This window comes from Pinus tabuliformis, chromosome 1_2 (genome assembly GCF_031772625.1).
Source record: "Pinus tabuliformis cultivar Carrire ecotype Pingquan chromosome 1_2, CPIR1, whole genome shotgun sequence".
NCBI classification, from domain to species: Eukaryota; Viridiplantae; Streptophyta; class Pinopsida; order Pinales; family Pinaceae; genus Pinus; species Pinus tabuliformis.
This window is the reverse complement of record NC_142298.1, coordinates 294,665,502-294,691,847: the sequence shown is the minus strand read 5'-3', so window position 1 is coordinate 294,691,847 and position 26,346 is coordinate 294,665,502. Positions and strand designations below refer to the sequence as shown.

Here is a 26,346-nt window from a genome sequence, read left to right as displayed (position 1 = left end):
CACTATAGTTGACTTTGTTGAGCTGAAATACATTGAAAGGAAGGTTGACTTGGTCTTGGAGGGGTCTTGGTCTAGGGTTTCAAAGGTCTTGGAATTCGTCATTTGATGATTCTATAAGAAGAGAAGAGATTATTTTTGGGTTTTCCTCTCTAAGAGAGGTTTTGGCCCTAGTTAGCAGCCTACATCTTGTGTCTATTTGTTTTGATGATCTTCATGTTTTGGTAGTTGTTTGATGATTAGAACACTATAATAATAAGAGAATATGAAGTTAATAATAAGTACATCAAGAAAACCTGAAAGAACATCGGAAGCAATTATCAAATTGAAGAGAAATCACACCTTATCTAGCTACCCTAGATTTCTCAACACTACTCCCAAACTCGAATTTGATGGTAGCCTAAGCAAAGGTCAATCTTCGAAAAGTATTTAGCTCCCCTCAGTTCATCCATCAACTCATCTATCTTGGGGATAGGATATCGATTTTTTATTGTTCTCTTGTTAAGAGCCCAGAAATCAATACAAACCCACAAGGTACTGTCCTTCTTAGCCATGACCACTGAAGAAGCGAAAGGACGAGAGCTAGGCCAGATGTGAACCAACCTCAACAACTCCTTGATGGCCTTCTCAATTTCGTCTTTGTAAACCTTGGGATGTTAGTAGGGGTGTTGAAGAATGGAACTAGGTTCGGTCTTGATAAATTGTACTGTGTCATAATGAAATGCATTTATCAAAAGAAAGAAAAGGAAATTCTTATTATTATTAATATGACTTATTAAAGCATGGATTTCATGCTTAGGTCATCGTGTTTTAGGTCAAAGTCCCCATTGAGGACTTCTAGGATTTATTCTAAGTCATTAGAGTCACTGTTCATTTAAAGAGACCCTTCTTGGGCTTTTGAATCATGTAAAAAGATTTATTATTAAGTCAAATAAATTATTTGTCACCTCCACACCAAGTCGGCCTTAAGGAGATCAAGTCGACCTCAAATTGGGTAATTTGACCCCACCAGAAACATATATATACAAGCATTTCGAATTCATTTGGATACATCTCACACACAAGTTCGATATGCAAGAGAATGAGGAAGAAAAAATTGTGAAATTCCAAGAAGATAAGGAGAATTGTTGGAAAGGACAAGACCGAATTTTTGGGTCATCTCTCTCTCACACATGTAGATTTTCTGGTCCACCACTGGAGGGTCAAAGTGTTGTTGGATCAAAGTCTAACTGCTGGGTCGAAGTGTTGTTGGATCGAAGTCTAATTGTTGGGTCGAAGTTTTTGTTGGGCTAACTGCTGGTCAACATTGTTGCTGCTAAGTCGAAGTTGCTAGGTCAAAGTTGTTGCTGAAAGGGCTAACTTGGTGTGGAGGAAGTTTGTGTCTAGGTCAAGAGTCTTGGATCATCTCATGAAATTATTAAGGAAGAGTTGTTGACAGGGTTTTCCCCTAGATAGAGATTTTGCCCTGGCTGTCTGCCTACATGTGGTGTCTGTGATCTTTGTGTTATTGCCTTGGTAATTGCTTGTTGAACTAAAGATAAAAAGAAGAACATAAGAAAACATAAGATTATCACAAGTAATTATTAACATAAAGAAAATCTTTTTGCCTTTCTAATTTTCTATTATGGAATCGGAGCCAAGGTAAAGAAGGAGCAAAAAAGCAACTCAAAGATCTATTGAAAGGAGAATAAGGAGTTTTAAAGAAGTTTGAATAAGGATCATAAAAAGTATCATATAAGAAGTCAAGTCTACCATCTCCAAGGATAATGTCTAACTCAATGAGGGGAGAAAACAAATTAGAAGTGGCATCCAACTACAAGGCATGGAAGAAGAGTATAGACCTCATCCTCGGGAAGAATAAAGTTTTGGATCTAGTCAAACGAAACGTGAAGAAGCCTACAAATGCGTCAAGTGATGCAAAAAAGGAAAAATTCAGGGAAACAAAAATATTGGCCATGACACTAATGGTGTATGGAATAAATGATAACCTAATTCCATATATATCCAACATAGATTCTGCTCACGAGATGTATGAGGCATTATCCAAATTATTCACTATCAAGAATCTTGGTCAAATAGCAAGTCTTAAGAATGGACTGGGATCTATAAAGATGACAAACGAAGACATTGTGGCATCCTTCTTTGTGAGAATAGCTAGATTAAGAGATGAACTCCAGGCAATTGATGAGATAGTACCTAAAAAGGAGCTTGTAATCACTGCACTTCTAGGATTACCAACATCTTGGAGTACCTTCTCATCAGGTGTCAATAGTTGGAAGGAAACTCCTCCTTTTGAACAACTATGGAATGCATGCAGTCCGGGAGAAGTCAGAATCTCTCTAGTAAGCAATAAAGAGAATGAAGAAGAAAAAGTTCCAAATGCCTACTCCGCTCATCACAAAAACGAAGGATCATTCAAGAAGTCTAAAGGGCCTAGAAGGAAGATAGTGTTGAAGAAAATGTAACTAGGTTCAGTCTTCATAATGATTTGATCTTATAAAATGATGTAATAAAAGAAAATAAATTTATTTTGTATGCCTTGTTGCATGGATTTCATGAGCAAGAAGTGTCATAGCTCAAAGACTTCTTCTTGATGTCTTTAGGATTTATTAATATGTCAAAGAGTCAAGTCATGTATGAAGGAGCTCTTCATGAGCCTATGTAAAATGTGTACAAGCCTAGAGCAACCCTCCAAGACCAAGCTCAATCCTCCAAAGCAAGCACAAAGAAGTCTGCAAGCAAAACAATAAGGAGATCATCATGTCGGCCTCAAAATTGAATTAAATAGCTAAATGGCAGTCACGTCGGCTCAAAAATAGACATGTCGGTTCACTTGTTGAAGTCGACTCAAATATGGAGACAAACCACTATAAATACCCCGTCAAGGTATACACAAAAGAACATAATCTCAGATTTGTTTGCGACTTTGGATGGGCATAAGGTGCACGAGGAAGAACTTCAGACAAGCATCTCTGTATGTTTCGATGGGCACAAAGAAGAATAGGAACTCAAATTCCTCTATACGTCTCGATGGGCACAACGAATAAAAGGAGCTCAGTCACGATGATCACAGTTTCGGTCTCCTTACTGTTTCGGTCTCCAAACTGTCTCGACATTCTAATATTAAGATCACAAAGGAAAGCTCTCTATCTTGGCATGCTTGTGTGTTGATTTGGGGTAGCATCGAATGTGCTCTAGCCATGAAAATTAGTGGAGAGGCTAAAGCACATGAGATCTCCAAGACCCAAAAATGGTGTGGGGAAATTCCACCCAATTAGAGAAATATTAAAATAATTAATATTTTTAACGGAGTTCCTAAGTCTAAACTTAGGAAAATTAAAATATTAATGAGTATTAATATAAAACTGGGTGAGAATGTTTTAAATGACATGGATCAAGCCAAATCTAATCTCAATCGTTGATTAGAGACTTAATCTCGGCAGTTGAAGACTCAACAGGAAAAGTATAAGAGGAGGCTTGAGGGTCAGTTGGAGATACACCATGTTGATCAGTCAGTTCGATTTTCTGGAGCGAGGTTTGCTCAGAAAATTCGAACAAGTGATCTGAGTTGCAGCGAGGGGTAGTGAGTGCATAGCAGAGAGGCAAAGATGGTGCCGAAGAGCTAGTGCAGTGATTGAGGAGGTTACGCAGAGCTAGCAGGAGCCACGTAGAAGGCCAGAGAGACTGCGCAAAGACTAACAAGGTCTGTGTGGGTGACGCAGAAGGCCAGAGAGCTGACGCAGAGTAGCAGAGGGCTGACGCAGGGGGTTCTAGAGCTATGCAGAGGCCAGCAGGGCTAACACAAAGCCTCAGAGAAGCGTTGGAACGATTTTCGTGGGGCAGACTTGTTGAATATTTGCTTCCGAATAGAGGTATTACTGCCACATAGAAATCGTTGTTGGGTGAGCCAGTTTGGCACCCTAGTTGTACTCAAAAAAGTTGCTTAATAATAAAACCCTCAGAACTGTTGCACCGGTTTTCCCAAGTTGGGTTTTTCCGAGGATGATTGTCCAAAAATTTGTGTTTTTTGTCTGTTATTTCAGTTGATGATCTGTAGATGAGTTGAAACTACATTTGTGTTTATTTTCAGTATTTATATGGTTAAATAACTTGTTAAGGAATAAACAAGTAGGTGAAATCAACCAGATAATGCATGAAGAATTTCTGACGTGATAGACTTAGAAATTCCAACATTGTGGACACACTCTTACCATACAAACAATCTCGACATAGTTATGTCAATAAAGATCTCGGTGCAAGGAAGATACACACTCTTTGTCTCGGTATATTTATGATTTATGTCTCCGGAAAATTGTGATCCTACAGTAATGCATTCGCATCATACTCTGTCTCGACATATTCGTAATGAACAAGTCATACCACCTTAACGAAATCATGATCTCGGTCTCAACATTGATTATGAGAAGATCTCAGTGCCGTTGTCATATATATATATATATATATATATATATATATATATCGAGATCTCAGTGTTATAGTTACGATTTCAGTAAAAGCGCAAAGATGATCTTAGTAAAGGAACAGTGAAGTCCTCAGTGAAGATGTGACAATGAATTAGCAATCATGATCTTGTTCTTTTATGAAGACAAGACCATGATCATGATTTCAGTTATGATGAAGACAAGGTCCTGATCCCCTATCTCGGTGTAGCTATCATAAAGACCTCGTTGTTATGATCTCAATAAAGGTACAGCAATGGTGACCTCAATGAAGGTACAGCTGATGATCTCAGTGAAGGAGCATCAAGGATGATTTCAGTGAACGTATAGCAGTGGTGCAACTATGATGACATAAGTGATGCAATGATGATGACCTCAGTACAGCAGCAGTGATGATGATGATCTCAGCAGTAACAAAGAAGAGGATTGATCTCTTGGTCTTGGAGTGGCAGAATAGGTCAAGGGCCATGGTCTTGGTATTCGTCAATTGGAATCTCTATAAGAAGAATTTTGTGTGGGTTTTCCGCTCCAAGAGGGAGAGGTTTTGGCCTTGGCAGAAAGCCAAACATCTTGTGTTCTTGTCTCTTTGTTTTTTATAGCAGTTTGATCTAAATTGCACGAAACGGGGAAACGGGTACGAGTTTCCAAAACGAGCACGGGTACGAAACATGATCCCCCAAATTTTGGAAACGGAGAAACGCAATATATATATATATATATATATATATATATATATATATATAAAAGGACATTTAAGAAATATGTGCAATCATAAAGCATATATGATATATTCTAATTTATTACATTATGATTAAATTGTCAATTGTCAATGCATAAACTATAAGTCTCTAAATTTACATCACATTTACTCATAAATGATCACATAATGAAAATAGCAATATCCAAAATCAGTTAAGAAATATGTGCAATCATAAAGCATATATGATACATTCTAATTTATTACATTATGATTGAATTGTCAATTGTCAATGCATAAACTATAAGTCTCTAAATTTACATCACATTTACTCATGAATGATCACATAATAAAAATAGCAATATCCAAAATCAGCCACGAGAAATTTCAAATTTCTTGTCTCGTGCTTGATTGGGAGTCTCCTCCTACATAGTCGAATGACCTTAGTGCTCTTGATTAAATACAAGTTCCATACCCTAGTATCCTACGTGCTCTTGATTATTGGGAGTCTCCCCTGCATAGAGGGCTTGGTTCTCTTGATTAAATACAAGTTCCATACCCTAGTACATGACAAAATTCAATGGAAACATTGCAATCGCCCCAATCCTGAAATCCTGAAAAACAGATAACTCTGCTGGATTTTGAGTGAGATCTAAAATTCTACTTTCTCCATATGAAATCTAATGAGCGTGAAACAACTCTCAAACATTCTGAGTCATTTCATGGTAATGTTAAAAATTTAAGTAAAAGAATGAAAATGAAAAATAAAGGAGAATGTCACTTTTACTTTAAGAATTTAACATTACCATGAACTACATATCAACACTAGGGCCATAGGCTTGAACATTAGGCTGCCCCACTCAAAAAAATCCTCTTTTTTGTAACTTGAGAGGCATCTAGAAGATATTTTAGTTGCCCAATAAAAAATTAGAAACGAAAAAATAAAAAAATACAAGAAAAAGTCAAATTAGAAGAGGAAACTTCGTCGTACAGCCTAGAAACGTGTTTCCGGCTGTACTGGCCACGTTTCCTCCTCGAGAAACGGGCCAGTACGACCGGAAACGCGTTTCTAGGCTGTATAGTACGAGTTTCCTCGTTTCCATTTCGTTTTCCAGGCCGTATAGTACGAGTTTCCTCGTTTCCATTTCGTTTCGGGCCGGAAACAGACCCTTCTCCAACATTTCCTGCAACTTAGAGTTTGATGAAGCAAACACACATACTAATAATAATAACAAGATCAAGCTAAGATAAAATTGCAAAAGCACTTCACAAATTGTTATCATGCTAAGAAGAATCACATTAATTTTGATTACCCTAGATTCTTCAACATGGTATCAGAGAGAGGTTCAGAAGTCAAAAGAAGGGAAAAAAAGAGACATTCAAAGATCAAGATTCTACAAGGCATCAAAGCAAGTTGAAGGATATCAAGACCTACATTGCAGAATCAAACCCTAATCGTGATCAAACCCTAGATCAAAGGATCAGTCTTCAACAACAGTATTCAATAACAAGGGTTGTTTTCTATGCAATCAAGGAGACAATCTACAACAACAAGATCTCTTTAAGGCCTCCAAGACTCTCATCAAAATGTCTACAAAGCAATGAAGCTCAAAGGACTTGAAATCAAAGACTACATCAACTCAAAGAAGTTCCTAGAAGCGGTCTTGATCTAAACTACAATTGAAGGCAATAAGGCATGAAGACCTTCAGAGGATCATTTCCTTACCCCAAAAGGAAAACAGTCAAGGGAAGCAGCGAAGCATTCAAGAAGAAGCCCTCATTCATCTTCTACTAGCATCAAAGCAATCAAGGTGAATACTTCATCTTCACAATCAAGTAAGTATCTTTTCATTCTATAATCAAGTTTGGTTCTATGACTTCAAGATTGCAAGAAGATCTATAGCTTGGATGGGTCATCAAAGTTTCTTGCATGGAATAAAAAGGATTGTCATAATCCTTATGGAGAAGAGAAATCAGTGAACATATCAAGGTCTCCTTTGAATTCATAAGAACTCTTAAGGTTCTCTCTTTCCTATGTAGTAAGAAAGGAGACATAAAAGGGATACATGAAATGCAGTAAAAAAGGTATAAAAGAATGAAGAAATATCTTCATGAGATCTCAATTGGGAGATCTGAGAAAGATGATAAGAAGATAATCATATACGTTCTTAATAAGCAAGATGGAAATTGTCCTTGGACATGTAAGTTTTCCTCATGCAAGATGGAAGAAGGACAAGTTATGGATAGAAGTGTTGAAGGTTAAAAAGACTTAAACATGTGCAGAAAGGCAATGGAAGTTTTCAAGACAGAATAGTATAGCTCAGATTCAATGCTATGGAAAGAAGCTCATATCGCCGGAAGGATGGAGGAAGCTAAAGAAAAAGGCCAAGGAAAGAGGGAGTAGCAAACCTCTACTATGAGTGAGATGGTGTCCCTCACAAAGGGGTCCTATCACAAGCTCCAAATCTTCTGTAGATATGATCATGATGATAAGATGCATCGTGGCATCATGGAAACAAGAGCTCGTAATATCACCATGGGAATCATGAAGGACAAAATCCATGGCAGTCGAACATGAAGGACATAGCTCTTGGGAATCTCATTGGATATCAAAGGAAAGGACAAGAAGTCAAAAGGGAAAACATTTGCTAGATGGAGACATGCAAGATCCTCAATATTCTCTGATAGAAACCTCAGCGGAGGATCCACTAATCTGGTAAGGCAACAAGTGTCTCATTCGGAAATCCAACTTATGGAATTCATGAGATGAAGGTTTGATGACATGAGAAACGAAGCATATCAAGGGATTGAAGATCTTTTCAATCAAGGAAGCCGCTGGAAGGAGCTTAGATGAGCTAAAGGTAAAATGAGGTATGTATGCTTGTGTTTAATATTGTAATGTCATGTCATATGGTTGCAGGTAACATGGATCAAGCATGATCAAGAGAAAAAGGATCTCCTCCTCTGAAAGGATGCAAGAAGGCTTAAGTCACACTAGATGAAATCAACATAATATGTCCTCATATGAAGTATGAGGTGGCTGACTACAATTAAGAAACACTGATTGAGAGCTCATGGGAATGGAAGGTGTGAGGAGAAGAGATTGTGAAATAGGCAACCATGATGAAGGCAATCAACATCCAAAGGATCAGGAAGATTTGACTAGGAAATCTCCCGGAAAGATATGAAGACTCTAATGGAAGTCTGAAAAGATGAAGACCCTTGACAACAAATATCTTTGGGAGATGTGTCAACATGTATGTAGGGTGTTGTTACCTATAAGAAGATGCCATTGAAAAAGGCCATCACCAAAAAGGTAATATGTGATTTGTTTTTGGTCTCTGAGCTCTTGGAGAAAGTTTGGGAATGTGTGATCCAGGTGGATGTTGGTGGCCACCCACCTATCCCATTTGGACCCCCACAACTGTCTCTTTCAGTCTTTTTAGTTTCCTAAATTGTAGCACAGTTTACTATTTTTAGCAGTTTTTCGGGTCCTGAACTTCCGGAGCCGTTTTGAGGCCCTAAACGACGTTTTTTGGGAAATCTGGGGGCAACATGGGTCCATGGACTGATGTTGCCCTTCCCAAAGTGGTAGTACTCGGATAGATCTTTCTAACGAGCTATCATACGCGTCAAACGGAGATCGTATGCCAAAGTTACGACCCCGGGAAATTGATGTACCAATTTACCCAAACGGGGCCCACAATTTGGCGTTTCATCTTCTTGGGTTAGGTTTCGGGATGTGAAGGGTTTTCCATTGTTTCTCAACAATAAATAAGCCTTCGAACCTCATTGTAACACAGTTTTGGAACAGTTCAGAGGCATGTAGCCATCACATCTCTTCTCAGAGATAAGCTACCATCGCCCTAGCTAGTTTATTGCCATTTCTGTTTGTAAGCATATTTCAGTATTTTCCATTAATGAAATGAAGTATTATTTCCGCTGCATCTTTGTGTATATGGTTATCTCTGTAATTTGTTGCGTTCCTGTCTAAATCCGGATCAGTGGTATCAGAGCGGTCTGCTTTTTCTCTGTTTTTCTTTGCATGTCCCCAACGAGGTCAGGATATAAGGAGTTAGGGCTTGAACTGGTCGAACCTCTGCAAGACCAGCCTCGCAAATCCCGACGGCCTCCCATGGCGGATGAGAAGAAAGACGAGGGGGCAGGAGATCCTATCAAAATCTTGCTCGAAGAAGCGCTCGAGCGGCAAAGGAACGCGATGATGGATAGCTTTGCGCAGATCCTTCAGCGGCTACCCAGAGGCGACGCATCGGCTTCCAACAGCGACTCTGGAAACGCCACACCGTTCAAGGTACAAGTTAATTTTGAAATCCCCATCTTCGAGGGTCAAATAGACGCAGATGTCGTAGATAAATGGTTAAATCTGCTAGATGGGTATTTTTCTGTTCATGAATTTTCAAGTCGGGAAAAGATTGTTTTCGCTCTTCTCAAAGCAGCCCCACACATCAAGGACTGGTGGGAAACCTACTGCGAGCAGAAGGATGAAAATACAGGCTCACTATTTTCAGCCGCACCCACTTGGAATGACTTCCGGGATGCCATCAAGGAGCAGTACTACCCTATCGAAACTTATGAGGACAAATACATCAAATGGACCACACTGCGGCAAGGACGAGACCAAGATGTGCCGGAGTTCACAAATATTTTTCATACCCTTCGCACACAGTTGGGTATCAAAGATTCTGAGCTGCATCTGGTACTCAAATACCGCGGCTGCCTGCATAGATACATCCAGGAAGAGATGGGGTTCTTGAACATTCCCTCACTCGGCACAGCATACCGATACGCTGTCAAAATCGAGCAAAAGTTCAAACAAAAGAAGCGAGACTTTGGATCTGCAAATCCGAAGCCCAAAGGACAAAGCCAAGGCGGGGTGACCCAAGACAACCCGTCGAAGCCGCAAGAAAAGAACAACACCATAAAGCCGAAGAAAGACACAGGAAAGTGGTGTGAGTTTCACAAGAGTCCCACTCATAACACAAGTGAGTGTCGGACCAAGCAGTCGCTGGTGGCTGAGTTGAAGGCTTCCGAATCAGATGCATGTTCCGACCCTGAGCCAGAACCCGACAAGGGGAATGGCAAAGGGAAGCAGATCATTGATGCGGATCCCAGCGCCACTGTTGCCACCGCCAAGATCAAGAAAAATGAGCCCGAAGATCCAGAGGAGGGGGAGCGTCTTTTCCACTCACAGATGTGGGTGAAGGGTTCGCCGCTGCAATTCATTGTCGACAGTGGCAGCCAAAAGAACCTTGTTTCAGCAGAGGTCGTGAAGCGGTTGGGCCTACCGACTACACCACACCCACAGCCGTACAGTATCGGGTGGCTTCATGAAGGACGAGATCTGAAAGTTCGCCAGCAGTGCCGCCTTCCATACAACATCAAGCCCTTCACAGACGAGGTATTGTGTGATGTTACACCTCTGGATGTTTGTGATGTACTATTAGGCCAGCCATACTTGTGGAGGCGACATGCTGTGTATGAGTCCAGGCCTCGTGCTGACATTATTTCTTTGAATAATTCATTATACAGGATACCAGAGGTAGCCCCACCTACTGCCACATCCTTGATCACTACCAAGAAAGGCAGCAAGCTCATATCACAGACCAGGAAATTCATCTGTCTGGTTCACTCTCAAAATAAGGGGAAGATCGTTGCTACATCCATGACCCCTGCAAAGGGTTCCTACACGCAGCAGCAGCAGCAAAGGAATACGGTCATGACAGAACACAGGAACAACTTCTCCTCATCCACAGGGGTACCACATAAGCTTCAAGTGGGCAACAAAGTCTGGTTGCATCTGCAGAGAGAACGCCTTACCAGAACCCATCAGAAGCTCAGACCACTCTGACATGGTCCTTACACCAGTACCAAGGCTACGGGCAACAATTCTTCAAAGCACAGCATTCCTCCATTTCGTGGCTTGCACAGAGTGTTCAATATGGACCATCGTCGACCATGCTTCCCACCATCACTGTACACATCAGAGATTGCAGGACAAGTTCAGCAGATGGAGGAACTCAACGCAATGGGGACCATTGCTTCCTAAGGGGGGAGGAATGATCCAGGTGGATGTTGGTGGCCACCCACCTATCCCATTTGGACCCCCACAACTGTCTCTTTCAGTCTTTTTAGTTTCCTAAATTGTAGCACAGTTTACTATTTTTAGCAGTTTTTCGGGTCCTGAACTTCCGGAGCCGTTTTGAGGCCCTAAACGACGTTTTTTGGGAAATCTGGGGGCAACATGGGTCGATGGACCGATGTTGCTCTTCCCAAAGTGGTAGTACTCGGATAGATCTTTCTAACGAGCTATCATACGCGTCAAACGGAGATCGTATGCCAAAGTTACGACCCCGGGAAATTGATGTACCAATTTACCCAAACGGGGCCCACAATTTGGCGTTTCATCTTCTTGGGTTAGGTTTCGGGATGTGAAGGGTTTTCCATTGTTTCTCAACAATAAATAGGCCTTCGAGCCTCATTGTAACACAGTTTTGGAACAGTTCAGAGGCATGTAGCCATCACATCTCTTCTCAGAGATAAGCTACCATCGCCCTAGCTAGTTATTTGCCATTTCTGTTTGTAAGCATATTTCAGTATTTTCCATTAATGAAATGAAGTATTATTTCCGCTGCATCTTTGTGTATATGGTTATCTCTGTAATTTGTTGCGTTCCTGTCTAAATCTGGATCAATGTGCAAGGCCAAGGTAAGGAGAGTTGTGAAGGATGTCACAACTATGTACCTTGTGATCTAAAGCAATCACCATTGAAGGAAAAGTGAAGATAGATGGCCCTATGAAGGAAGCCCCAGATGTAAAGCCAAGGAGGATACTTTTCGGGAAAGAAGGAATGACATGATGGAGGAAAGTGATGGATGGTTGAACCCTACATATGAATAAACTGATGACATTGAGGTCTTGGATCATCAGTCAACTAGAAGACCCTTTAAAGTATTGATGATAGAGTCCTCGTTTAAGAGGGAGCGCTGGAAGGTTCCTATGGGTAAAGGAACATGACTAAGTCTCTAAGTAAAGAGAAACTTGGAACTCATCCCTGGTTAAGAGGGAGAGTTACACACGATATTCTTGTCTTCAGTTTGGAAGAAAGAATGGAGGACTATGTAATCATCTGCCATCTGACACTCTTTGAGGATGTGGTAGGGCATCCAAGACACGAGTGGGCAAGAGGACAGATATTCTTGAGGGTCGGGAACCCAAGATGAGAATAGTTCTAGTAGCACATACTTGAAGAACACCCAGGTGGGTATGACCCTAAGAGAGACAATGATGATGCGTGTTTATCAGTCATTGGTCTCACCAACATTGTGTGCTCTGATCTAAGTGAGAGATAGAGTTATTAGTCAAGGCCTTGCTAAATGAAAACAATGTTGGTTGAAATGATGCTATAACAGATGGATTGCAAATCCGATTCTTCTTATGAGAAATTCTTCAGATTGAGAATGACCAAGTACCATTATGAATACCTCCCTAGTTAAGAGGGAGTGTTGGAGAAAATGTAACTAGGTTCGGTCTTCATAATGATTTGATCTTTGAAAATGATGTAATAAAAGAAAATAAATTTATTTTGTATCCTTTGTTGCATGGGTTTCATGAGCAAGAAGTGTCATAGGTCAAAGACTTCTTCTTTATGTCTTTAGGATTTATTAATATGTCAAAAACTCAAGTCATGTATGAAGGAGCTCTTCATGAGCCTATGTAAAATGGATACAAGCCTAGAGCAGCCCTCCAAGACCAAGCTCAATACTCCAAAGCAACCACAAAGAATTTTGCAAACAAAACAATAAGGAGATCGTCATGTTGGCCTCAAAATTCAATTAAATAGCTAAATGGCAATCACATCAGCTCAAAAATAGACATGTCGGTTCACTTGTTGAAGTCGGCTCAAATAGGGAGACAAACCACTATAAATACCCCATCAAGGTATCCGCAAAAGAACATAATCTCGGATTTGTCTACGACTTCGGATGGGCATAAGGTGTAGGAGGAAGAACTTATGACAAGCATCTCTGTATGTTTCGATGGGCACAACAAAGAATAGGAACTCGGATTCCTCTATATGTCTCGATGGGCATAGCGAATAAAAGGAACTTCGTCACGATGATCACAGTTCCGGTCTCCTTACTGTTTCAGTCTCCAAACTATCTCAACATTCTAATACTAAGGTCACGAAGGCAAGCTCCTCTGTCTCGGCATGCTTGTGGACACACTCTCAGCATACAAACAGTCTCGACATAGTTATGTCAATAAAGATCTCGATGCAAGGAAGGTACACACTCTATGTCTTGGTACATTTATGATTTATGTCTCGGAAAAACTGTGATCCTACAGTAATGCATTCGCATCATACTCTGTCTCGGCATATTGGTAATGAAAAAGTCATACCAACTGAACAAAATCATGATCTCGGTCTCAGCTTTGATTATGAGAAGATTTTGGTGTCGTTGTCATATATATATCGAGATCCCATTGTTATAATTATGATTTCAGTAAAAGCGCAAAGATGATCTTAGTAAAAGAATAGTGAAGTTCTCAGTGAAGATGTGACAATGAAGTAGCAGTCATGATCTTGTTCTTTTATGAAGACAAGGTCATGATCATGATCTCGGTTATGATGAAGACAAGGTCCTAATCCCTATCTCGGTGTAGCTATCATAAAGACCACATTGTTATGATCTCAATAAAGGTACAGCAATTGTGACCTCAATGAAGCTAGAGCAATGATGATCTCGGTGAAGGAGCATCAAGGATGATTTCAATGAAGGTGCAGCAGTGGTGCAACTGTGATGACATAAGTGATGCAATGATGACAACTTTAGTACAGCAGCAGTGATGATGATGATCTCAGCAGTAACAGAGAAGAGGATTGATGTCTTGGTCTTGGAGTGGAAAAATAGGTCAAGGGCCATGGTCTTGGTATTCGTCAATTGGAATCTCTATAAGAAGAATTTTGTGTGGATTTTCCACTGCAAGAGGGAGAGGTTTTGGCCCTGGCCGAAAGCCAAACATCTTGTGTTCTTGTCTCTTTGTTTTTTTATACTAGTTTGATGAAGCAAACACACATACTAATAATAAGAAGAAGATCAAGCTAAGATAAAATTTCAAAAGAACTTCACAAATTGTTATCATGCTAGGAAGAATCTCATTAATTATGATTGCCCTAGATTCTTCAACAGATAGACCTATCCAAAATTGAATGCTACAATTGTCACAAATGGGTCACTATAGATGTGATTGTCCTGAGAATCCAAGAAATAGGGATCATGCAAATGTTGATGAAGAAGGATCTCCAAAGAAGCACAAGTCCGAAAAATCAGAAATAGACTTATACTACTAAGTCCTTCTACTCTCAGTTTTTGAATTGTTTTGTATTTTTTATGTTTAGTACTTATAGGTTTAACATGCTTTGGAAAAGCATTGTTGAATTGTTTTGTTAAATTTATAGGTATCCCTTGAAGATTGGATTAAGAGGGAGCCCTCACCATTTTCCAAAGATAAGTATCTTACTCCTTGTATTATCTTTTATATTTGGTTTCCTTTTCTTATTTAGATGTGTTTACACTAGATGCTAATAACATTTCCTTTTATATTTTCCTTGTTTACGAAAAGCTTGTTGATATGCTCAAAGGGCTATGAAGAAGACCTCACAAGACAAAGAAGTTCTATTGAAATTGATGTCCTATAAGGTTTGTCTAAACTCAAAGGTATGTCTTAGACTATAAGTTTTGTTTCTCTTCATGATAAAGGTATATTCATTCATTCTAAGAAATTTTCTTTACATTACTAACAAGTGTTATGTCTAGGACCTTTGAGTCATAGAGATTCTAGTTTGAGAGATAAATCATTAGATTGAATCTACCTTCATTAAAATCATTAGGTTTATGGAACCCTAAAAGGTTACCTATAAAACCCTAACCTAAGGGTATGTCACTATGAAATACCTAGTCTACTTAAGGTTACTAAATAACTCTAGAAAATACTATTCTTTTGATGTTTGGGGTTTTGATGGTAATGTCATCTTTAGAGTCTTGGTATTGTTATGGAAACCCTAGTCCTTTAGGGTTGCATGGTAATGTGTTCCTAGACCTTGACGTTTTAGTAAATTAGGGTTTATGAATAAAACACTTATGTATCGAGAGTAAGCTTCTAGGAATGAAACCCTAGATGTATGTTTGTCCATTTGATCAAAACCCTAGCCTAATCAAGATTGTTATATGTCTGCCTTTAAATATATTGATATTTGTGTCTTAGGTTGTCCAATATATGTTATGGTATGCTTGTGCATGATTATTCTAAATATGTATATGTGTTGACCTATTTGTTGATAATTTCTAGGATTTGTAGCTAAGCCCTAGTGGAAGTTTGATATTATAGGATATGGCGATATTGTTTCTGATAAAATCGAGGGTTTACAACAAAACCTAGTAGAAGTTGGTCATATTGTTGAAACCTTAGATTGTGCTGTGATTGGTTTTGTTTGTTGACATCTAAAGCTTAGTATCTCATGTATGAGATCTAGAGTTTTCATTAAATCCTAGTAGAAGTCGAACATATGAATTCTAAAGTTGTTTGATGCATTGTAGAACTATAGTATATACTTGTTTCAATAGCTTCTAGGGTTTACAATATATTATAGTAGAGCATGTCATATCTCTGGAAGAAATATTGAGACCCTAGATATAATGAAGATTGTTATCCTAATTAAGTTGCTCAAAAGTCTTGATGATGAAGTCTAGGGTTTATGACAAAACCCTAGCAAGAAGTTGAAGTATAAAAGTATATGTCTCTTGTTGCTTTTAACCTAACTAAGTATTTGATGTCTAACGTCTAATGCTTCCATTATTATATTATGATATAGTTAAATGCATGCTTCTCCGATGTCGTAGAAAAGAAGTTGATCTCCCTAAGTTAAGAGGGAGCCTAGATAAAGGAAAGAGTATATCTCACGAGTTGAGAGGGAGGGCATATTATAGTCATGATGTATACCTTGAAGAAGAAAATTGGAGTTTGAATATTGAGGTGTTGCTGAAAGAAGGAAACCAAGGTTTGGTTGTTTCATGTGAAGTAGGAAAGGAAGTTGAATGATTGAGGAAACCTTTGTCAAGGTTTGTTTGGGAAACCTCGAAGTCCTACTGTGATGAATTGTGAGGCAACATCAAGAAGTCAGAAAACCCCGAAGGTTTGTGTTTACTCATGATTATTTGAAAAGTTGTTACTGATTGGGGTTGTGACTGTTCAGGTAAATCTCTCGAATTTTTTGAAAAGCATGCTTAAAGTTACAGAGATTTGATGGGGCATTGTGTGTGTAAAATGCCTGGGAGGACATCTGGTCAGCATATGTGTTGATGTCTAGTTCCCAAAGTAGTAGGGAGGTTGGCATAGGTCATAGATCTCTAACCTTGCATTATGCACCTAGATCCATGGGTTGATGGTTAGTAAGCCTAATGGTACCTAGAGGGGTTGATGGTTAGTCCATCTTAGTCCCACCCGGATTGATTTCCATGGTCAGGAATCTAGTCTGTGGCACCATAAGTCCCTAAACTCTTCATGGTTCATGTGTTTTGAGATATTCCATGTACTTGTGCATGTAAGTAGGAATACCTCCCTAGTTAAGAGGGACTGTTAAAGAATGTAACTAGGTTCGATCTTCATAAATTGTATTTGAGTCATAAAGAAATGTAATTATCAAAAGAAAGAAAAAGAAATTATTATTACTATTAATATGACTTATTAAAGCATGGGTTTCATGCTTGGGTCATCATGTTTTAGGTCAAAGTACCCATTAAGGACTTCTAAGATTTATTCCCGACTCATTAGAGTCATTGTCCATTTAAAGAGACCCTTCTTAGGCTTTTGAATCATGTAAAAAGATTTATTATTGAGTCAAATAAGCTATTTGTCACCTCCACACCAAGTCGGCCTCAAGGAGATCAAGTCGGCCTCAAATTGGGTAATTCGACCTCACCAAAAGCCTATATATACAAGCAGTTTGAATTCAGTTGGATACATCTCACACACAAGTTTGATATCTAAGAGGAGGCAGAAAAAAAAGTGTGAAAATCCAAGAAGAGAAGGAGAATTGTTGGAAAGGACAAGATCGAAGTTTTGGGTCATCTCTCTCTCACACGTGGATTTTCTAGTCTACTACTAGAGGGTCGAAGTTTTGTTGGATCAAAGTCTAATAGTTGGGTCGAAGTGTTGCTGGATCGAAGTCTAACTACTGGGTCTAAGTTTTTGTTGGGCTAATTTTTGGGTCGAAGCTGTTGCTACTAAGTCAAAGTTGCTAAGTCAAAGTTATTGCTGAAAGGGCTGACTTAGTGTGGAGGTAGTTTGTGTCTAGGTCAAGAGTCTTGGATCATCTCGTGAAATTATTAAGGAAGAGTTGCGGACTGGGTTTTCCCCTAAATAGGGATTTTTCCCTGGCTGTCTACCTACATCTGGTGTCTGTGATCTTTGTTTTATTGTCTTCGTAATTGCTGGATGAACTAGAGATAAAAAGAACATAAGAAGACATAAGATTATCACAAGTAATTATCAACATAAAGAAAATCTTTCTTCCTTTCTTATTTTCTAAGAAGGGGTTGGTAATGACCGTCTGTACACCCTCTAATTCTATAACATGCTCAAAGCCCCTGTCTGGTGGTCTAACTGGAGGAATGTCAGAAAAAGCTTTATGGTGTTTACAAAGTAATATCTAAATGTCGTCAGGATGCTGTCGTGGTTGGTCAGGCTATCTGTTATCTGTAATAAGGCACTCAACCTTCCACTCAATATCGCCTAGCCTCAATACTGCTTCCATGTAGTTGGATGATACCAACCTTGGTGGGTACTAATGCATGGCCCTCAAAACTACCCTTCTGCCATCTACTAGATCTTTGAATTTCATCTCCATCTTCCATTGATCCATAGTATACTTCCAGATATAGTAGAGCCACTCACATCCTAACACCACATTGGTGTCTGGCACAACCACCACAAAGAAGTCCCCAGTCACTATGCAGTTCCCCATAGTTAGTTGCAACTTGGGGACATATCTATTGCAGTCCATCTGATGGTTACCAAGTATGGCAACCACAAAACCATCAAACTCCTCAGTAGGAATCCCTCTTCATTCTACCATGGTCGCATCTATGAAATTGTGGGAAGCTCCACTATCGATCAATACCATCACCTTGTGTCCTACCAGAACCCCTCTGACTTTAAAAGTATTATACATGGGGAATCCTAACATGGATGCAATGATAGGTGCTTCGTCCTCTACATGTGAAATCTCACCCCCAACTGTCTAATGTATTTGTCCCTGTTCCTGTCCCTGCACCAATTCATCATCTCCATCATCCCCGTCACTCTCAAAGTACACCTCAATATAGTGAGCCTTGCCCACCTGGTCCTTAACTACACACTTTTGCCCTAGTGCCCACAGCTCCTAATAGCTAAAACAAAGCTTCTTCTTTCTTAAATCCTTCCAGGTCTCCTCATCCATCTTTGGTTTCCCAGTCCACTCCCTCTGAAAGGGCTTTACCTCTTTACTCTTCTAAGTGAAAGAGTATTTAGAAGTGACTATTTTTAGAAGCGACATCCTGCATATCCCTAGTCTTGTTAATTGTTGTACGAAGAGTAGTGGGTTCAAAACCTTTGACCCATCCACGTAGGGGCACACTTGTGGGTCAAAATACATAGGTACAAGGTCGATTTCTCTCAGTCAAGAGAGCCATATGCTCTATGGTGTCAATGGGTCATATATTTCGACCCACAGGAGTGCCAGCAGAGTGTGGCTCAATTTTGGCTATGGCTTCAACTTGAAAGAATATGAATGAAAAAAACTCAATTAGAAGTTCAACTAATAAAACCTTTTTGAGATCATTAACCCTTGCAAGTCACTTCTCCATGAAAGCACGGTGGTGAAATCTAAGCAATTTCACTCTTTGAACCAACTAGGGTGTATAGTTTCAACACCAAAGCTAGCTATGGCGGCTAGGGTTTCTTAGCCCTTAAGCTTTTTCTCTAAAACTCTTCAAGAGCTAAGTTGCACTGAAACATATTTGGGAACGGATACAGATAATACAAGTTTTGAAACAAATACGGCACACTTTCAAAAAAAAATGGATATGATAAGGCAAGGAAACAGCATGTGTGTATATATATATATATATTATCATTCATCTTTTAGTCTTTAGAATCTAAATTTTATATTTAAAAATACATAACCATCATCATGAATTCAACATAAACAAATCACCATCATCAATTCATAGAAATATTGTTTAGTATCACCAAATATAATGTAAATTTGATCATTGTAAATAATAGCGTCTACACATTATAAATTGCACTATATTCTAGTAGCTACAACGGGAGATGCTCTGAAATTCATAGAAAGAAGTTGGATCTATTTATTCACAACCTAACATCATATGACTAAGAATCAAGATACCACAATTTAAACAATTAAGCATTGTGAAGTATGATACTAGTAAAGAAATGCTGAGAAATTTAACCTAATGAAAAGAAACTACTTCCACCAGCCAACTGTGGGTAGCAACTTTCCTTCTTGATTTCATAGATACCTTATGACTTTCCATTACAAATTCAAGGTTTCCATCATTTAGATCTGACATTGTTGAAAACTTGTTGGCAAATAGCTCTATCATGTCATGAATCCTTTTTCAAGATAAATGTTCACTTTTAGATGAGTTGTAATCCGTGGATATAACGTCTGCAAAGAATTTAGTTGCATTTACATGCTCTAGACAAACAAACCTGGAATATATTCTTGCAATAAAGTGCCTAGAACATTGGAAACTTGGAAAACTGGAAACCTGGAAACTTGGAAATGTATCCATATTTTTTGGAAACGTATCCAAATTTTCTGGAAACGTATCAAATTTTCTTGAAACTCCTTTGAAACGTTTCCAATCTCAGGTTGGTCGTTTCCAAAAAAGTGAAACGTGGCAGAAATGTTTCCATGTTGTTTCCAAGCTGTTTCGTATGTGTTTCCATATTTGAAACATCGAACGGCATTTCCAAGAGTTGGGGGCAGTGTTTCTGGTAACTTAGTCCAAGAGTTCATTCTCAAAATGCAAGTGAAAGAATGAGGAGCGTCTCCTCACTTTTTCTCTTTTATAAACTTGTGGCCACTTTTGCCATCATTTTACCCTTTTAACTTTTATAAAATAACTTTATAATCTTTTAACTTTATAAAATTAAAGTGACTTTTCACTTGCCTAAGAACTATTTTCCTTTCCAAGCCTTAAACTTTTATAATGTTTCCCTACGCAAATCAAGTCCTCTTATTAAATTTTCCACGCCTTAGCCTACGGGAACCATGCCAGGCTAGCGGACTTCGTCATATGTTTCCTAAATGGTCGGGGACATTACAATCCTAGGGTTAGACTCTATATCCAGCCAATTGGAAAAGTGAAAATATTATTTTATATGTGATTTTTCAGCCATTAGTTACAGCCGACATATATGCCTTTATTACTTTCCTATTATAAGTTATGGGGTTGTTTTATTATTGTTGTTATAAATATTTGCATGTTGTAATTGTGCTGATTAAAACCCTAGTTTATATTATATAACAACAAAGTGAAATTTCTAGATTGCATGTATAATTTCTACCATATTAAGGTTGAGGAGATGAACCCTTTACCCAAACAGAAATCATTGATTAGGCATGTTAAGGTTTTTCAATTTCTACCGTATTATAAGGTTGCGTAATCAAAGTCTAGAGACTTTGAGCTAGATGATGTTTATGTAGTTCTTGTTGATGACCTCATTCCTAATAGTTGTGAATCAGTGATGAGTTTGATTAGTGATCATGTTGATCAGTAATTTGTAGTAGGCAAGTGGTCCAATAACTTGTAGCATTATTTTTTGGACTCTAGAGGCCACTTAGAGTCTCATTAATTAGGTATTTTGCTGTTGATATGTATTGCACTCTATGCCATTTTGATATATTCACCCTTACAAGGTATATAGATGAGCAAACTTTGCATACTTTCTCTATAATGGTTTGGAATCATGGCTGGAAATCTTAAAAATAAAATTTTTCATTAAAAATTAATTATATTATGTATTTTCTTCAAATCCAGTTGATCCAATTCTGGTTTGAAACCCAGTTAGATAGGTCACCAGTTCAAAACCCGGTTCTTTAAAACTATGCTCTTTATATGCAATACTTGCACTTTCAAAACTCTCTGATTGTATTTCTTCCTTGAACGTACATAAAAGGCTATCTGATGTGTTCACTACTGGCTCCTATATCATATTTCTTTCTGAACACATGCCAAGATCCCACCTGTCATAGTTGGAACATTTTCTGGAAAATAATTCACCATGATCAGAGAATGTGTCTACATCTTTATGCTATTGAGCATTTCCATGATAAAACATCCATGAATGTTTAACCTTGCACTCATTCACATGCATTGATTTACCTCATAAATGGGAGCACCTTCTATTTATAAATTTATGTAATTTTATGAAAATCTCAACAGGCATTGCTTCCATCATGCCTTTGATTTTAGAATACATTCCTTTTTAACTTTTTCAGTTCAAAAATACAGGCACTCCCAAGTTCGTAACAACTAGATTATGTACAATTAACAAATGAAAAGAAATTTCACTTTAGCATACCGCTGATCAAATGCCCTCAAACCTTAACAAAGTCCATCTCATGATGGCTTAACCATGCCATAGCAATCTAAACATTATTTAAAATTTCAAACAGTAAAAGATGGTTCTCTTCTATGGTGTTTATTAAAATAGAAATAAAATGAAAGCAATGAGAATTCGACAGAGAACATAAATGTATATTGGTCAGACGATATTGCAGGAGGTGCAAGACATTAACAGTATTAGAGACTAAAGGTGCTCCTCATACCGGACGAGGTGCAACAGATATTGTCAGAAAGCGGAAACCACGTAGCTCATCTGGACCAAGCCGGAGGACAGCTGATGGAGGAGCCTGTTCTGTTTGACTTCCAGGTTCAATCTGAAAATCCAGACTATTCATATAGCTAGTGAGCTAATATAAAAAAAAAATATTCATATAGCTAGTGAGCTAATTAAAAAAAATCTTGGAACACTATCAAATTTCACGAATTCCTACTAAAGGATGATGTTCTCAACTTATGAGATTCTCAAACGATAATGCACAGCCAAATATCACAGATTTTGCAAAGAAATCCAATCACCTCAAATTAAATAGAAATAAAAATACAGTATCAAAAAAATAAGATCAATAACTTTCGTGTTCAACTATCCACATTACCTGCCTTGGTGCTGGTCCTGCTGGAATGTGCACCATCTTAGATGTTACTTCCATTACCCTTTTAATTGCAGGCACATCTCTCAGAGACAATCTGCTTTTTTCAGGCCAGAGATGAATTCTAACTCCATAACATGGAACAAGGTTTGTAACAAGAACAAAGTGATCTCTGCCATCAGAAGCCTGACAAGAATCCAAGAAACTGAAAAAATTAGCCAAGCTTAAGGAAAGAGGCACAGAAAATAAATTCCTGCTCCATAAAGTAAAAGTTACAGAGTGATGGAATTTAGGCTCATGAAAATTACAATGCAGCTTTTTCTAAAGTGGGAAATGCATATTTGAAACAACATTTTAGCTGTGAATGAATTAAAAAAGCAACAACTACCAATTATATTAAAGATTTCCTCAACATGAAACATGGCATGATACGTAGGACAGAAAACACCTACCTTCACCTACAGCCTCTAGAAACATTTGTTCAAGTACAAAACAATTTTAGGCAAGTTTCCATCTGTGTATCAACAGATAAAGAACCATCTCCACTACTAAAACATTTTTAGGCATCATGGTTTCTAGCAAAACATGTTATTTCATAGAAAGCTGCACTCATATGTCACCTTATCTTTGACACAAACAATAGATCATATTTATTTCCAGATAATTGCACTAATGATTGCACTGTATCTATTGTCATAAATTGTACAAATGGATGATCAGGATACCAACTCATGTTTATATCCTCCAGACTTATTTAGAGTTACCCGACCCTGGTTGAGAGTGTTAAAACAAAATCTAGCACCCCCTAATGATGTAGAGTTGCCAGCATCAAGGAGCGAGTCTTGCACAACTCAAGAAGGATACCCACTATAACCTCAGTAGCTCTTCCTCTCACTTTTGGTTGGCTCTTCTCCAACTCAAGGGGGGTATATTGTATCCCTAAATAAGACTCCTGAGGCTATGGAGTGGGGATCTTAGGTGATATAGGAGGAATAATCCTTAACAAAATGTATGACTGTTGTAGTAAATATCGAAGGAAATTGAAATAGAGAAAGGGCTATGGAAGAAAAAGAGAATGGAGGAGGAAGGAAACAAGGGAATGAAATGATGAGGGCCATGTTACTTGGGAGCGGGAGCGGGAGCGGGAGCGAAAACGGGAGCGGGAGCGACCATTTTCAGAAGCTCCCGGTTTGGGAGCGAATCCCGGAGCGATTTTTTAAAAATATATATATTTTTTAATTTTTGATACATATATGTCAACAAAAACATGTAGAATGATGAATTAGATATAAAAAAACATAAAAAAGCATAGATTGAACCATATAACAACAATCATCTAGAAGTTATAATCTTCATCAACCACGTCCGCAAGTTAGTAACATAGTAACATACAACATATTGAGTCTCATGATTCATCAATCTTAAAGTTTCAAGCTTTCAAAATTCAATATATAACATTTATCATCATTGATCACCAAAGTTGTACTTGTAAGCTAAGTGTAACCATTACAACAAATAATATCTAACATGAAATGAAATGTTATAAAATGAAATGAAATGAAACAACTTTCAACTTTCATGAAGCATCATATTCATAATTCATTACTAATGAGTTATAATTGCCAACTTCAAATTTAAATTCTCATATATTGTTTAAAAAAATATCATAATAAATATGAAAGAGTCAATAGTTATAAAAGCTACTAGAAACTAGAAAAGAGAAGTAAATCTATTATCTATTTCTTATGCTTGGGCCTCTTGCCACCATGAGAAATGTCTAATTTTTTAGTCTTGTTGCAAAATCAGGATCTTTGTCATTAATATCACCCTCCAAGCATTAATATCCAGAGGTATCTTTGTCATTACCTTTGTATCTGTATAGGGATCTTTGTCATTAATATCACCCTCTAAGCATTAACATAAGATAGAAAAAGCATAGCATGTCAAGTCAAGATTTTGTTTGAGTGATACGTACATTTTTAGAAGGGTCATGATAGAGGAGTTCGACAACCAATGTCACTAACATCAAGGTACATAGAGGGATTGGTACTCTTGATTAAATACGAGTTCCATACCCTAATACATGACAAAATTCAATGGAAACATTGCAATCCCCCAATCTTGAAATCCTGAAAAAACTGATAAGTCTGCTGGATTTTGAATGAAATCTAAAATTCTACTTTCTCCATATGAAATCCAATGAGGACGAAACCACTCTCAAACATCCTGAGTCATTTCATGGTAATGTTAAAAATTTAAGTAAAAGGATGAAAATGAAAATTAAAGAAAATGTCACTTTTACTTTAAGAATTTAACATTACCATGAATAGCATATCAATATTAGGGCCTAGACTTGATCATTAAGCTGCCCCACTCAAAAACTATTTGTTTCTTTCAAAAAAAATTGCATTTCGAACATTACTACAAAAAAAAAAATGCAAAAAAGGCAAAACACTCCTGAAAACGCTCCCGAAAAGGCAGGGAGCGAAATTTTTTTTAGGGAGCGCGCTCCCGAAATCGCTCCCTTTTCATGAGCGATTTCTGGAGCGCGCTCCCGCCCGGAGCGCGGATTGGGAGCGGGAGCGAGGGGGGGGGGGGGGGGGGGGGGCGCTCCCCCGCAACTATGGATGAGGGACCAGTAGTTATCAATCTAAGGGGTAATGGAGTCATGGAATATTGCAAGATGAATGGACTCATTTGGCATCATCAAATACATTAAGGTAGGCTATGAGCCATGTTACCGCTCAAACTAGCAGGGGTTCTAGGAGGGGATCCTATAGAGCAACTACTAGGTCGACGGCAACAATGAAGTGATAGCCCACTGTCACCTCAGCTAAGGCTCCCTACTCTTTACGGACTTTCACCGATGGGAGGAGTCTCGGTATGTGGGAAATCACTAGAATAGATATAGTCAATGATAAGATAAGGAGGTAATTCCTAAGCCTATTGGCAAGAGAGACTTAATTGAATGGGGTTTGCTTTAGAAGCAAGGTGATGGGCTCTCTAGGAAGGACAAAGAGGGTTTTTGAGGATAGGGTTTGGGAGTATGCTTTGTTAAGGAAGCCCCTAGTATCAAAAGCCCTTATGAATGCTTGACTTCCAAGTGATCTTTGTGAAATTTAAATCAACAAGTTGCAAGACCACCAAGGGCCAAGTGGACCCAAAATTGAAAATTAGGTCAACGATATGGAGTTGATCAAGCAAGGATATAGTTGACCTGATTGGGGAAAAGAAGAGGATCAAAGAAAGAATCTTGCTTTTATGGTTTAGTGCTATGATCCCAATGAGGTTACCAGCCAATGGGAAACCAAGGGCAAGAATTGATCTTCAAGCTAGGGCCTGAAATATCTCAAGATCCCACTGTCATAATCTCGTGAAATTTGGAAGGATCACTAGCGCATTTGTGGGCAAGAGATAGAATTCTTTTGATGGTTAAATCATGAGAAAAGTGATGCCCTAGGTGACCTATGGAGGCTAGACCTAGAAAAACAGGGGAAGGTGAGAGGAATTCCCTTTGAAAATGATCACCTATGGAAGGATCAGTCCCTAATCCTTTGGAGAAGATGGATTCAAGATGAAATTTGTGATTTAGAGGAACAACAGCCAATCAAGGAGCCTCCTAGACATCTTCGCATGACAATTAGGGCATGAGCGCAGCTGCTAGAAGAATTTATACTTCAATTTGCAATAATTGATGACTTATCAAGATATGTTCAATAGAAACAATCTCTAGGAGGATTCACCCTTTCAAACATCATACATGAGATGATGCAACGCTACAAAAGACTAAATTTCCATAATTTCGCATAAGAAAAGCAGTAAATTTCAGATCTCGTATAGCAAAAATCCCAACAACATCAATGTATTACAGTAAACAACAAGAATAG

General features: G+C 38.4%; 1 protein-coding gene across 3 annotated transcripts in view; it reads right to left on the bottom strand.

Annotated features, from left to right (window-relative positions):
• Positions 1 to 26,346, bottom strand: part of LOC149205501 (phosphatidylinositol deacylase) — a 301,939-nt gene that overhangs the window by 96,492 nt on the left and 179,101 nt on the right. For all 3 annotated transcript variants that reach the window (XM_089395083.1, XM_089395085.1, XM_089395082.1), the window contains exons 8-9: positions 22,466 to 22,645; positions 22,076 to 22,186 (exon numbers count right to left, since the gene is read on the bottom strand). In XM_089395083.1, the coding sequence (XP_089251209.1) occupies positions 22,076 to 22,186; positions 22,466 to 22,645 (291 nt within the window). The remainder of the gene's footprint in view (positions 1 to 22,075; positions 22,187 to 22,465; positions 22,646 to 26,346) is intronic.